Raw genomic sequence first — 14415 nt, forward strand, 5'->3', positions numbered from 1 at the left:
TTTGGCAATCGTTTATTGTCAATGAAAGTTGTCGTCATAACATCACAAATGGTTTTGGGGAATGTTGCTAAAGTGACCGTCCTTGGCCAGATAATATATGTTAATCTGTATTTTTTTCGTAGACCCTACGAAAGTTTGTGCTGCCTTGCCGGAAACCTGGTTTGGTCTCGAACGGAGCAAAGAAATTGTTCCCAACTTGGACGGAACTAAAAGCTATACTCAACGTCGCTCTATATAACCGTATAAGCATTTGCGAGCTAACTGGATTGCCTTATCATCTTCAACCAACAGTCTATTAAAGCATAAACAGACGGCGGCGTTGATCCGGATCAACTCCGGAATTAACTGCAGTTGATCCGGAATAGGTCCGAGTTAATCCGGATCAACGCTGCCATCTGTTTAAGCTTTTAGATACCAAAATGAAATAAATTTCCTGATTTGGCTATATTTTTAATTTTATGATTGCAGTCGCTGCGCGTGCCAGCAAAACAGTAAAATTGAAAAAAGTGGCGAGCAATTTTTGTTGGGTTAATCAAAGCCTTGAAAGTAAGATTTGCTATTGTCAAGTTAATTAAACTTTCAGCTTCCGCATCTTATGAGAAAAAAGAAGGACCCTGCGCGCTAGTGTTTTGACGGCGAAAAAAGGCGCGTAAAAAATTTTGCGAAAAAAGATGCTTATGAAAAACTTTGGCGAAGTATAGGTTTGTTCGTCGAAAATCCAGCAAGAATTATGCAACACTCAAAATATCAGAGAGTAAGAAAAAATTCTCTCTCATGTTGAGAAACTTGCAAATTTCTGCACGAACGCAAATTTGAAGGAATTTGCAAGTTTCGCTGCCAGCTGGCGTCCACGGTTGCATTTCAAACATAAAAAATTTTTATAGAATTTTTAAAATTCTTTCGGATGGCCAAAAACAGGATATACATGTATATTTCTTGTTGATCTGACTTTCTTTAACATACATTTCAATTTCTTCATCGTACTAGCTGTCGGGTTTCTTAAATCGACTCTGGTTGCAATTGCATTCCGATTGCGAATACCATTTTTTTCAGCCGAATTAAGTTCAAATCATTGGAATTAACTAAATTAATTATATCANGAAAAGGCAAATAAAAAACTAAAGAAACGAGAAGCTAAGGAAGCAAAAATGGCCGCAAAAGAAATGCAAATGTCAATTGATCGTCAAGAAGTCTTTACATTCCCGGATGAAAATGACGAAGAGCAGAAGGAAATAAGCCTTCAAGAAATTCAGCAACGTATTAAAGATATTACGCTTGTATTATCGGATTTCAATAAATATCGCCAACCAAATCGGTCTCGGACTGAATACTTAGATCTACTGCGACACGATCTCTGTGTTTACTATAGTTATAACGATTTTCTTATGGGAAAGTTGATGGATATGTTCCCATTGACCGAGCTTATGGAATATCTAGAAGCATCAGAGGTAAGTAAAATTTTCAAGTTAATATTTGTACTGCGATCTTTTAACTAATTCTCAATTGTATTATAAACTTAGGTTCCCCGCCCACTTACAATCCGCACAAATTCACTGAAAACTCGTCGTCGTGATTTGGCTGCTGCACTGATCAACCGGGGCGTTAATCTAGATCCCTTGGGAAAGTGGACTAAAGTCGGTTTAGTTGTCTATAGTTCACAAGTGCCGCTTGGTGCAACACCGGAATACTTGGCTGGACAATATATGATACAAGGGGCCTCCTCAATGCTACCAGTAATGGCATTAGCACCACAAGAAAACGAACGTATTTTAGATATGTGTTCAGCTCCCGGTGGCAAAGGCTCGCATATAGCTGCCATTATGAAAAACACTGGTGTTCTCTTTGCAAATGATGCAAATCGTGAACGCATAAAGGCGGTGGTAGCCAACTTCCATCGACTGGGCATAATAAATGCTATCGTTAGCTGTGAAGACGGGAGTAAATTCCGCAACTTAATGACGGGTTTTGATCGCATTCTTTTAGACGCGCCTTGTACGGGTACTGGTGTGGTCTCCAAAGATCCAAGTGTGAAATCAACAAAGGATGCAGTAGATGTGCAACGTTGCTATAATCTGCAGCGCAAGTTGCTGTTAACCGCCATTGATTGCGTTGACGCAAAATCCAAAACAGGTGGGTATATTGTGTACTCAACATGTTCGGTGCTTCCCGAGGAGAACGAATGGGTGGTTGACTATGCGCTTAAGAAACGAAATGTCAAACTAGTGTCAACTGGATTAGATTTTGGAGTTGAAGGTTTCACTAAATATCGTCAGTATCGCTTCCATCCCAGTTTGAATTTGACTCGCCGTTATTACCCGCATACACATAACATGGATGGTTTTTATGTGGCCAAATTCAAAAAGTTCTCAAATACCATACCGGCGACTAAAGCGCAACAGGAAGAAGATGAAAAGGAATTGGATGAAGCAATTGCGAACGCTGCGAAGAAGGTAAATGAAGGAGAGGACGTTGCTGCCGAGTTGGGAGATGACGAAAATGCGCCCCGCAAACGTGTTGGTAAACGTGCTGGCAAACCAAGCCTTTCGGAAGTTGAGTTGGATTTGAAAAAGAAGAAAATTGCACTAAGCAAGTCTAAATATATTGGAAATGTATTTGAAAAGCCAGTTAAAGTACCCAAGAAAAAGAAAACGGAGACAACGGAACATTGAATAAATTACGGAATATATGTAGATTTTATGTAAATAACGTTTATTGTAAATTATGCTTTTTAGGATTTTCACTGACTTCCAGCTTAGTTTATTTTTGGCAATAAACAGCGATGTAAGGCCAATTATAGTCCCAATAGCTCGCATATTTCCTCGCATTTATTGCATGATTATTTCAAATTGTACTATTTTTTTAAACCTCATAGAAAAGTGTCAGATTCAAGCGATAGACACAAATACAAAGAGATTTGGTTGTTGTTGTTGTAGCAGCATACAAATTCCCCAAAGACTTTTTGGGGAGTGTTGCTGGAGTGACAGCCCTTGGCCAGATATAAATCTGGGTCGTTCCGGTTACGTAGACCCGACTGTCGTGGGAACGAAAGAGATTTGGTCTAATGATTTCATGTTGCAATTAAATTAGCTAGTAAAAGTACAGCATTTAAATTTGTTTCGAATGAAATTTTTCGTTCTTTTTGAAGAGTGAGTGGCAATCAAGGCATGTTGTTAAGTTTTTCCAAAAATTGTATTTTTCCTCGCTTATTGATACATTTTGCAATTATATACCAGATAAGGAGATAAAGAAGATTACCGCCTCTATTCTCGTTTAGGAGATCAAAAGAAGACCTCCGTTAGAAACTTAAGGGAAGTGCTCCTCTACAAATGCAATAGAATATGAAACGAAAAAAAATCTCATGATGCGATGATCAAAAAATTTGTATTTGGTATGCTCTTTGGTAGCTAAAAATATGCTCAAGTGACAAAACTGACTATATCTCCATCAGAGCTGTGGCTGTTGAGCTGGTTATCCTGATAACACACTTGACTAAACACTAAAATTACAGCACTTAATCATTTCAGGAAATCGTTCGGAAAAGCATCATACATTTTTTTTTCGAGTAACGAAAAAATAATCATCAAGTGTACTCTGCGAATTTGCAACCGTGTACTGGCGTTTCCTTCCGAACCCAAGACATTTCATTGACAATACTAGTGGTGGTAAAACTGTTGTGTGAAGGAATTAATCTGGTCCCTAACCGATTCCGGTAGCGCATTTTTGGTCCGGGAGAGCATTTTTTGCATCAAATCTCCAACTCATTTGCTCAATAAACACATCCAACATGAGCACTAAATATGCTCGACAGAGGGCGCCTAAGATCAAGCGAGTTTATTTGCAAACCGCTTCTTAGCAATTTCTTGCACCACAATATGGTGCATCCCATGGCGTAATAAACAAAATTCTGAAAAAATTCAAAGACCCGTAGCACTCTGTGTCAGAGAATTTAGAACTTTTTTCATTGCAACTATAATTTATAGGTCCGCCAAAAACCCACAAAAACCCCGAAAAATGCAATGGGGCGACCAATAACAAATCGTTAGTATTTAAAAATGGTTAAATAGACAATTGAGTATTATTATTGAAAGTCTCGTGAAGAGAACCAGAGTTTTCCGATCGAAAAATATTGACTTTCAAGAATTCTATACCATTTCTACGAAAAATATTTTTTGATTTCAAAGTAAAAATACCCCTATTTACTTCCTCCAAAATATTTCGGAAAAATATTAAGATTTTAGCGAGCTGGACCGATTTGAAAATACCTCCAAAAATGCAATTTTTTATGAATAAAAATAGTTTTTTAAAGATGTTTTTTTGAAAGAATCCCCTCAAATGACAAAATGGTTTAAGCTTAAAAAATTTAAATAAATATATAAAAAAATAAAATAAAAAAGAATTTTGAACGGAATCGCAAAGATTGGTATAAGAAAAACTTGAATAACTGAACCTAAACTCTTCCGATTTAGACTTGTGAGGTATCATTGGAAAGGTATTTTCTCTCCCTTTTTATTTCTTTGCTAATAAACTCATTCAAAGAATGAAAGAGAAAGGTAGTATGAACGAACATCATTCAAAGTTGAATTAAGATGTGTTGGTATTTAAAAAAAAAAAACAAAAACAAATTGGAACACGAATGACTTTTTCTTGTACATAAATAAAAATAGTGGAAAAATACCTTTCTACTGAGATCCCATAAGTTTAAATCAGAATAGTTTTGGCCCTGTTATTTAAGTTTTTCGTAAATCAATCTTTGAAGAAAGTAAAAATAAACAGCATCAAAAATCTCATTATTACGATTCCGTTGAAAAGAAAGAAACTCGTTTTATTCATAAAAAACTCCATTTTTGGAGGTAATTTCAAATCGGCCCAGCTCGCTTAAATCTCAATATTTTTCCGAAATATATTGGTGGACGTCTTAAAATATAATAAAATTTGTAATCCCAGCGGAAAAACCGCAACTTTTTTGGTGATTATGCTTTTGATTGCTTATCTCACCAACAGATAATTGACAATCCACCTATTGGTGTGATCACCAGGAAATCGTGGGATGGGTTTAATAATAATAATAATAATAATAATAATAGATTGGCGCTTACACATATCGAGCCCTAACCGCCAAAATAACGTAAGCGACATTTTTTCAAAATTTTCTTTTTGATGCAGAAATATTCCTAGATCATCTAGATACATTTCTGCATCAAAAAGAAAATTTTGAAAAAAATGTCGCTTACGTTATTTTGGCGGTTAGGGCTCGATATGTTAGTGTTAGTGTTTGGCCGAGGTTGTGATAGGAAAACAGTGTTCCAGCTTTTTTTTGCTTAGCTCTATTAAAACAAAAAAGTGAAGATTTAAATCCAGTATTTAAACAGCTGTTTTTTTGTTTAGTTAAATTTATTTAAATCACTTACTTAATAATTGTTCGTTTCGTGTTACTTCATTTACATATACATACATACATTTCTATGCACTATATATTTCTTTTTCTTGTATAAATATGCACATAATTACATAAAGATTATAATTCCTAATACTACGTTCATACAAGCTATACATCTTTAGTTATTTTACATTTCAAATTATTTATTGTAATTTTATTCATCTAATTAACAATAATTATAACTACATACACACATATGTACATACATATACTGTATGTCTATTTTATTTTGGGTGCTTTTGATATAAATATTTAAAAGAATACTAGAATAAATTTCATAGAAAATGTTTGGAAATTAATGAGTCTTTTGCCGCGCTGGAATGTATTGTAGTACAAATGTGTATGTATTTTGTGGGTATGTAAAATTATAAAACATGTTCACATGTGGTTAAATAGATTCAACTTTAAACACTTTTATTTGGCTACGCTTTTTCGTTCGTGTTCTATGGTATACATATACTATTCATATTTATGTTATTGGTAAAAAAATGCCTATATTAAACATTGTATTAATTCTTTCTTGTGTGTGGTTTTTGTTATTATTTTGTTGTTGTTTTTACCCTGTTCGAATTACTAATCGCTATTTTGTAAAATATTACAATATTACGCAATTTTTCTCATGTTTCAAGTATACAAAATTTGTTATATACACAGGCTATATATAATAGAGATGTATGTACATTACAGTATAGTGTTCTTAATTGAACCACATTTTATTACACATACACACATAATGTTCCAATTACTCCCACAATCAAGTATATATTTTATGCGATATTTTATAATCGCAAATTGGCGTTGTTGGTATTATTTAACTTATGGAAGTTGGTTTTGCAATTAAGCACATTATACTGTACTTGTATTTGTGTGAATTTATTGAGATGCTTCGATTTTTAAATGTTTTACTATGGATATTTATTATTTTATAATAAACCTGTTTAAAATTTAGATTTTGTAAATTCCGTTGTTCTATTTGTTTTTGCAGTTGTTATTATCTTAAAATCATTGAATAGTTATTTTTGTACATTTGGGATTTTAAATTGAGCGTATACACTTTTTTTTTGTTTTCAACAACTTTTTGTGAATTTACATATTCTGCTTAGTGTAGTAGAGTGCATCTCAGATTAACCAAAATTTTTTTTGTTAAGAAAATTATAATTAAAATTCATATTCAGGAAATAAAATAAAGTTAGAGCAAGTAGTAAACCAAAAACAAAATAAAAAAATCCAATAAAAAAATGCAAGTAAATGTTAAGCAAAAAATAAAACTGACTTCAATTTTCATATACAAATTCAAGATTATCGTTGATTTCTTCATGATCCGATGATCGGATTTAAACCAAATTAGTATGGGACCACCTATGAGGTAACATCTTTCCTTAAAAAAAAAGTTATGCGGACTCATATGCACATAAAAAAAAATTTCCGACGAATTGATAACTTTTTCCTTTTTGTGAAGTCGGTTAAAATAGAATAGAAAAACAATAAAACTTAGGGATGGAAAATTTCAAATTGTGTTAAACTGGAATTTGCGTTGCAGTTAAGTTTTTGGAAAAATGCACTTTTTTATATTTCTTTTAAGTAAAATTGTGTATTCCTTGTGCGAGTATTAAGTTCCCATATTAATTTAAACCCGATAAACTAACTAATCGAAAACGAATCAGTCGCGTGCTAGGCTAGGATTGACAAAAATGGGCTGCCCCTAACATTATTTGAAAAGCNTAAACTAACTAATCGAATCAGTCGCGTACTAGGCTAGGATTGACAAAAATGGGCTGCCCCTAACATTATTTGAAAAGCCGTTCACACCAGGCGACTATTGCTTTCAACTCAAAGTTGCCTGGAAAATCGCCTCATGTAAGTTGGATAAATCAATGTAATTTTTTCTGGAATCTTCTGGAAATTTATGATATCTTACACTTTTTTGGGGGTCGAGGAATTAATTTTTAGATGTTTACGAAAGTTTTGAAAAACTGACTGAGTTACTAAAAAGTTTAAGAACTATGTTTTACTGTTTCCAATTTTCGGAGTATTTTCTTCATTAGTTAGCCGTGTATGTTTTATAAGGGTTTCTATTTTGATTGTGCATAAAGTTTTTTTTCCCTATGTACAACTTTATAAATTTATAGAAAGCTTAAAAAGGCTATGTGAATTATAGTCAGGTCCATCTAGAGGGATGGGGGTTTCCCCCGTGCCCGGATTTTCAAAGCGGCCCGCATTTTTCTGAAAATTAAGTAGGAAAATAAAAATTTTAATATTTTCCAAACCTGATAAATTTTATTATTTAACTTTCACATAAATAGTTACGTTTTTAAATTAAAGAAGCATTTTGATTTAAACAAGAAAACATACTTTGCGTATTCCTTTAACCTGCGTAGCAAAAACAATTCTATTTAGACGAAGTTTTTTAACGAGTGAAAACGTTGGAAATTCGTTTAAAAAGGAAACCTTATTTTGTGAGGGTCCGGGCAGATATTTACTCCCGGGATGATTATAGCTTTCACTCATTGAAGATAAAAAGTTCAACCGAAAAAGAAGGTAGATAAAACCAAAGGTAGATAAACAAGTTTTGTTTTTATCGAGGCAACAGAATATCTCAAGAAACAAAGGGATCGATTTTGTCCAAATTCTGCTTGATTTCCCAATCGAAATCTGTCGAACACGCGCGGTCACAGTTTTTGAAAAAATATGATGTTTTTTGTTTGTTTTTGATTGTGAATTTTAATATAATAATTACACAGTGATGCAAAAAAACTCACAAAACACACCCGAAACAAAACTTAGTGTAGATTGAAGGTAGGGTCGAGTGCAACACGAAAATAGGTTTCTTGTAGTTCCTGAATTTTTTGTTTTATTAAAAAAAAACCTTATTTTCATTCCAGATGCACTTATATATTAACAGGTTGACTATTTTTCATCCGATTTTAAAAATCAAACATTTTTTGAAATGGGAATTTATAGACCTTTAAAATGAGGTATACGAATATATTCTTGGCTTGCTGGGAATTTTTGTTAGGCAAACTTTTGAAAAGCAACTATTTTTATTAAATTTTTCCGCTTTGACCATCTCTATTTTCAAAAACTTTTATGAAAGTTGCCAAATATGTAGTATTTATCTAAAAGTACACTTATTTTCGAATAAACTGATACCTCGCCTAATGCAATTGAATACAAACTGTTCTAACAATGACTCGTTTGCAAAAACTTGGCAAAACTACTTTACCGATCTCAAACAAATTTGATACACACGTGGTGCTTAGCCTCCTTAAGCACCGTTTTGAAATTTTTTGAAATTGTTTTGGGTGTATTTTGTGATTTTTTTTTGTAGCAACGCGTTATTCATTAAGTTACATTTAATCGTATGAAATGGTAAGTTTCCAACTGAATCCTCCAAGAAGAAGGTACTAATCGAGTGTAAACAAATTTGAGGAAAATTTTGAAAATCAAAAATTAGAGAATAAGCTTAAGTTTCATTTAATGAAGGGTACGTAATTTTTTTTAACCAAATGGGCTGTAAAAAAAATCTAGATTTTATTTTTTACAACATTTGTTCTGCAAACTTTTTTTGTAAAATACGAAAGTTTTTTTTTTTAATTATTGCAAATGCGTATTCACAAAATTTTGTTTTACAAAGTACAGTATACATACATATAAAGAAGGAGGGTAACGCGACCATGCATTTCCAATTGTAGCTTTTGCTGCACATCCGCATTTTACTAGGTGTTCAAAAACATCAATTAGATAGCCTTAGTTTAAGTGATCGGCAAGGTGTTCCAAAAAGTGCCCTATGATGAATTTTTATTTTGCTCCAAATTGCCCACAATGTTTGTTAGCTTCGAAGAAGAAGAAGTTTGTTACCTTTGCTTGGGCTATTCGGCTTTTAAAACCTGGTTTTATTGCATTTTTAAAACGAGCATCTAATCCACAATCGGCTGCGTTTTAAAGGACGGCAAACGGGTTTTCACGGTTTTTGGTCTTTGTATCTACTAATTCTGAAGGGTATTCCTAAATTTCACGTGTATCTTAAAGCGAATCATGCTCCACTTAGGTTGGCATTATAGAAGTTCCAATAAGCATGCTTATTTCTTTGCAAATTACATATATCTGTATTTGAGAAATAACATAATACTTGGGAAGTAACGTTAAATAAATACAAATATCCATATTATAGCAGAAGCATCGCTTTTTCAAGTGAGCCTGGTTTTAAGTGAGTAGGACAATTTAAAACACCCAAAAAGGACACCTTGCTATTACCCCTCCTTAAAAAAAAAAAAATTTCATTTCAGAAGGTATGAATTATATAAATTTTTACCCATGTATATTTTAACGAACCCATAAAAAGTAATACGGGTGTATAAAATATTGTGTTTAAGTGCATTGCTTTACCATTTAATATACAAGTACCTCTTAGTATATGTATTTATATGAATTTTGTAAATTTAGCTTATCATTTATGAGAAATCTTATACCAAAAAGAGCACTGAATTTAGTACTGTTTTAGAATACGGCCTCTTTTTCCCACATCACTTTTTCTTCTTTAAATATGTATGTATTGTTAATTTAATGTTTAATAAATAATACAACCCGTTTTCATAAAAAAATACCAAAAATTGTATTTTTCCCTCTTACTAGTGTATCTACCCCTTTTCGAATTTTCTCAAAACTGGTGAAACTCTTGTGATCGCCACAAATTTGTTTCCATACACTTTATTACTAACGGGTCGCTTTGACTGTATTTCTAAAATTTAATTTAGACTTACACTTTTTCACCGCTATCATAATGCAGATAGCTTTTTTAAAAGCTTTTTATGACAGAAATAGTACGAGGGTAAATAAACAAGCCATTAGGTTTCGCAACATTAATGCCATTTGGGTCGACCTGACGTTGGCATCGTAAAATATGAAATTTTTTAGCATTAACGGGCTCAGATTGTTTTACAGTAAGAGCGGTCTTTGTGTTGTTTACAGTTACTTCAAAGTTTCAAGTACTTACACTGAGAGAAAAATCTACCAAAAATTGGTTAATATTATCAAATTCAAACTTGAAAAGGAATCAACGTGATTTTTGGTTAATATTAATAATGCCTTGGTTGATATTTTCAACAATGATTTGGTAATACTAACCACAATTTTGTTTACATCAACCAAACTTTTGGGTGGCGATTTTTCGTTTGAATACGTTTGTGTTCTGCACTTCACTGATGCTTTTTCATAACTCGGAGATGCAAAAAAAATTTTGTTATAATTTTAACACGTTGCCTCTGGCGGGATTAGCAAATAACAGCAAGCATCTTGTAGCAAGAGGCTCGCTATATAAGCGTGTATCCGGTTGAAAAACCACCCATCCCACTAAAGGTTGCGCGCTGGGATTGGGACCCGCAACGTAAAACCGTCTTCTAATGAAAATATCGAAATGGAATCGGTTTTCGAGCCTCGCTTACGAAAAAAGGCCTAAGGAATAAGAACAAAAGTCTGGGGATTGTTCTGCTAGAAAAAAACAAGAACAACCTTTTGAACTTAACGTTGAGAATAATGAGAGGGGCGTCTGGGTGATAATATGAAAAATCGTTTCAGTGAGAACCATGATTGTTAATTCTAAGCCAGAAGAAAGCTGGCTCATCTCAACTTCCAGATCGTTTATCATCAGAGTGAACTGTCCATTTATGGAGCAATTTTTCATTTTCTGTGCAAGAAAAATTCGTGTCTTAAGTATTTCGTTTGCTTAATCTATATATTAATACGCTAACGAAATCCCACACAAATCTATTCCTCCCCACTTCTCCTTGTTTCTCAACCGATTTCAATGATTATTATTTTGCCTGAAAGGTAATTCAAAGAAGAGGTGCGAAATGGAATCGAGCTTCAAATTCGAAATACACGTTACTAGCATTAAGAGCACAATAGACCACTGGGTCGCAGTGCATTACTCATTTTAATATCTGAGAGAAATACTCCTGGGATTGGTGACTGCAGAGCCGAGCCGATGAATGCCTCCTTTGATTTCACCATCTACTATCTATATATTAATTCGATAACGGATTCCTATACAAATCTTTTTCTTCCTACTGCACCTGTGAGTTGTAAAATTATTTAACAGAATTATGTATATCGCTCAACCAAACAATATTAGTAACCTAGACTATTAAGAGGGCCGGTAGATCTGAAAACGGCACGAGCAAAATGAAAAAGTGTGTGAAAAAAGTAGGTTGGTCGAATTTCGACAACTCGGCGATACTAGTTTGCATAATTATCTCTAAGTTCTTCTTTGGTTAATTTAAATATACAAATATTTGAAACTAATACAGAGCTATGAGAAAAATTTTGCTCACGCTTTCATTGTTCCCCACATTATTCTTCGAGACAAAGTTACGGAGACTTCTTCGCATTTTGTTTTCTTAAAAATATTTCCAAAAGTGTTGTTTGCATTTCATCAGCTTTGGGAACATTCCCAGGGTTTTGTTCTTATATAAGTAATTCCCGTTGAGAACGTTCTTCAAAGTTTTATTCCCACTTTCGTCCTTGTGAAAACACCCCCGCAAGTTTTGTTCTCATTTCGGTTTGGGTTTTTAAGCGTTCTTGGGAACAAACCTACGAGAACGACATTTAGTTTCGATCATATATTTTGTTTTCAATCGCTTATTATTTTGTCGTCTAGCCGAAAGTATGAAAATGCAATAGGAAATATGGGTATGTATGTATGTATGTATGTATTTACATATCGCTCATTTACTTCAATAGTGTCACAACTCAATAAACGGTAACTCGAGAAAACCCACTTTAAAGTTTTGAATTTACATATTTACTCCCATAGTGAAAATGAAAATATATTTTGTTCTAGTGAGATACTGGTAATCCATGATTCAATAATACAAGGTTATGTAATCTAGATTTGTATCTTGGAAGTAGGAGAAAGGGGAAGAATGAGATCGCCTTTTGAGAAAACGGTAGTAGAAAGGTACTACAAAAAGTACGCAAAGTATACAATTAGAAGTAAAATGTGTATTATTGGGCGCGTCTCTAAGATGCAACTGTTTACCTCAACTGTTGCTGAAATGCTGTCAACTGTTGAGTTCAACAGTTACGTCTTAGAAACGGTATGATACACAAACTGCCAAAACATTTGTAAACAAGCAAAATTAAATAAAACAGCTCAAAAATAAAAAAATATTAAGCCAAAAATATGGATAGCACAGGATTTATAATGGAGTTTTTTTTATTTTATTTTTAATATATGTATTTGTACGTGTATTTTACTTTATTAACAGCCAGTTTCGCCAGCAATTTACATACAAATTATTTATTTATTTGAATTTTCTATGAAAACTGACGGAAGGGAAACATCATTAGCCGTGTTTTATTTGTCCAGAAATTTAAGCTATTAGCTTATTTTGTATGGAGGACTTACCCAACATAATTATATTGGTTTATGAAAAGCTCTCTTGGCTTGTATATTGAACAAGAGGCATTGCCATTCAGCATCAGAAATTTTCTCCATCAGCATCAGCCAATCAGAAAGAGGCAAAAACTTACTTTGACACTATTTGCAGTCAAACAACTCAAAATTAGGCTAACATAGGAAATAAGCTATTTTCGTTTTATTTGACCAAGATTTAGCTATTTGCTTTTTGAATGGTTGAATAAAACATGCCTATTTTTGACTTATATATGTAAATTGTTGACTTCATGTAGCGAAATAATTTTATGATGGAAAAAATGGCGTAAAGTTGCCAACCGTTGAGCTGAGCGGAACTACTCAACTGTGCGTTTCTGAAACAAACACTCAACAGTTTAGCAACAGCTACGTCTTAGAAACACGCCCATTAATTCTATGCGAATTCGCAATATATTTGGTGTTTTAATGGATATACTAAACAATACATAAAAATATGCATTTTTGATTTCAGTTATTCGTCATTTCCTGGAAGAAATCTACCGACCGTGCAGCTATGCGTTTTTGCAAATGCAGATCAATATAACTTTTTATGCTCATTTCGACCATGCCAAAATTATTTGGCGCAAGTGAAAAATGAAGACGTTCTAGAAGGTTAAAGTAATATTTAAGATTTTTTAAATATTAATATCTTATGGACCAAATAACCGATTAAAAAACTAATGACGTCACCATGAAGATAATTAATTTGTCTTTCAGCTGATGTACACAATTTATAGCTTTTTGTATTTTTAAACCAAACCCACTAAAAAACGAACAAATGTAATTTTTTCATGAAATAACCTTTTTTGAAAAAAACTGCATAATTAATGATAAAGAAATTTATATTATTTAGAAAGTACAAGTTACTACCTTTAATTCGATATTACATATTTTGTCATGATCTACTTTTGGGTTTCAAGAATTTAGTGATAATAAAAAATACAAGTAAACAAAGCAAATAAACCTCTTATATCTTCTTTCTTTTTTACCTGCGCCAAATAAGTGTGGTATCGTTGAAATCAGCGTAAAAAGTTGTATCAATCGGAATTTTTGGTTATTTTATAGCAAAAGGTCGCTATTCTACACTTGTTCTAGAAAATTACGCAAACGAAGGTGATGCTAACGAATATTTAGTATGAAGAATTGTTGGTTTTACTACTAATATCACTAGAAACTGTAGAGTAAGCAACATTCTGTATAAGTAAAGGAGCCGATTTTATGTGTGGAAGCGAGAAGGCTGTTTTATTACAAAACCATTCTATTATTGAATCATGCTGGTAATCGATGCAGCTATGAAATTTGTATACAATATAGAAGAAGAGGTAGCCGTAATATCCGCATCCTCAACTCAAAATTTATATTTTTTAATTATGAAACTATTGAAGTGAATGAGCGATATATACTCTCATGCATTGACATATCCGATGTAAAAGATTTTCGGTTTGAGTTCGTACCGTTGTTGAAAAAAAACCTATGAAAAATTTTGTGCGTTTTAAATTTTTATTACAATTTATTTTGTTCAAATTATTTTTAAGATTTCAATAGC

The 14415-nt window shown here is 33.0% G+C and overlaps 1 protein-coding gene across 1 annotated transcript in view; it reads left to right on the forward strand.

Moving 5' to 3' along the window:
* Positions 1 to 2824, forward strand: part of LOC108365318 (25S rRNA (cytosine-C(5))-methyltransferase nop2) — a 3907-nt gene extending 1083 nt beyond the window's left edge. Inside the window, exons 3-4 of the mRNA XM_017619318.1 lie at positions 1097 to 1448; positions 1521 to 2824. Of these exons, the coding sequence (XP_017474807.1) occupies positions 1097 to 1448; positions 1521 to 2669 (1501 nt within the window). The 3' untranslated portion in view covers positions 2670 to 2824. The remainder of the gene's footprint in view (positions 1 to 1096; positions 1449 to 1520) is intronic.
* Positions 2825 to 14415: the final 11591 nt, after the last annotated feature.

Source organism: Rhagoletis zephyria, unplaced genomic scaffold, assembly GCF_001687245.7.
Source record: "Rhagoletis zephyria isolate East Lansing unplaced genomic scaffold, Rhagoletis_zephyria_1.1 Rzeph_scaffold_01836, whole genome shotgun sequence".
In the NCBI taxonomy this organism is placed as follows: Eukaryota; Metazoa; Arthropoda; class Insecta; order Diptera; family Tephritidae; genus Rhagoletis; species Rhagoletis zephyria.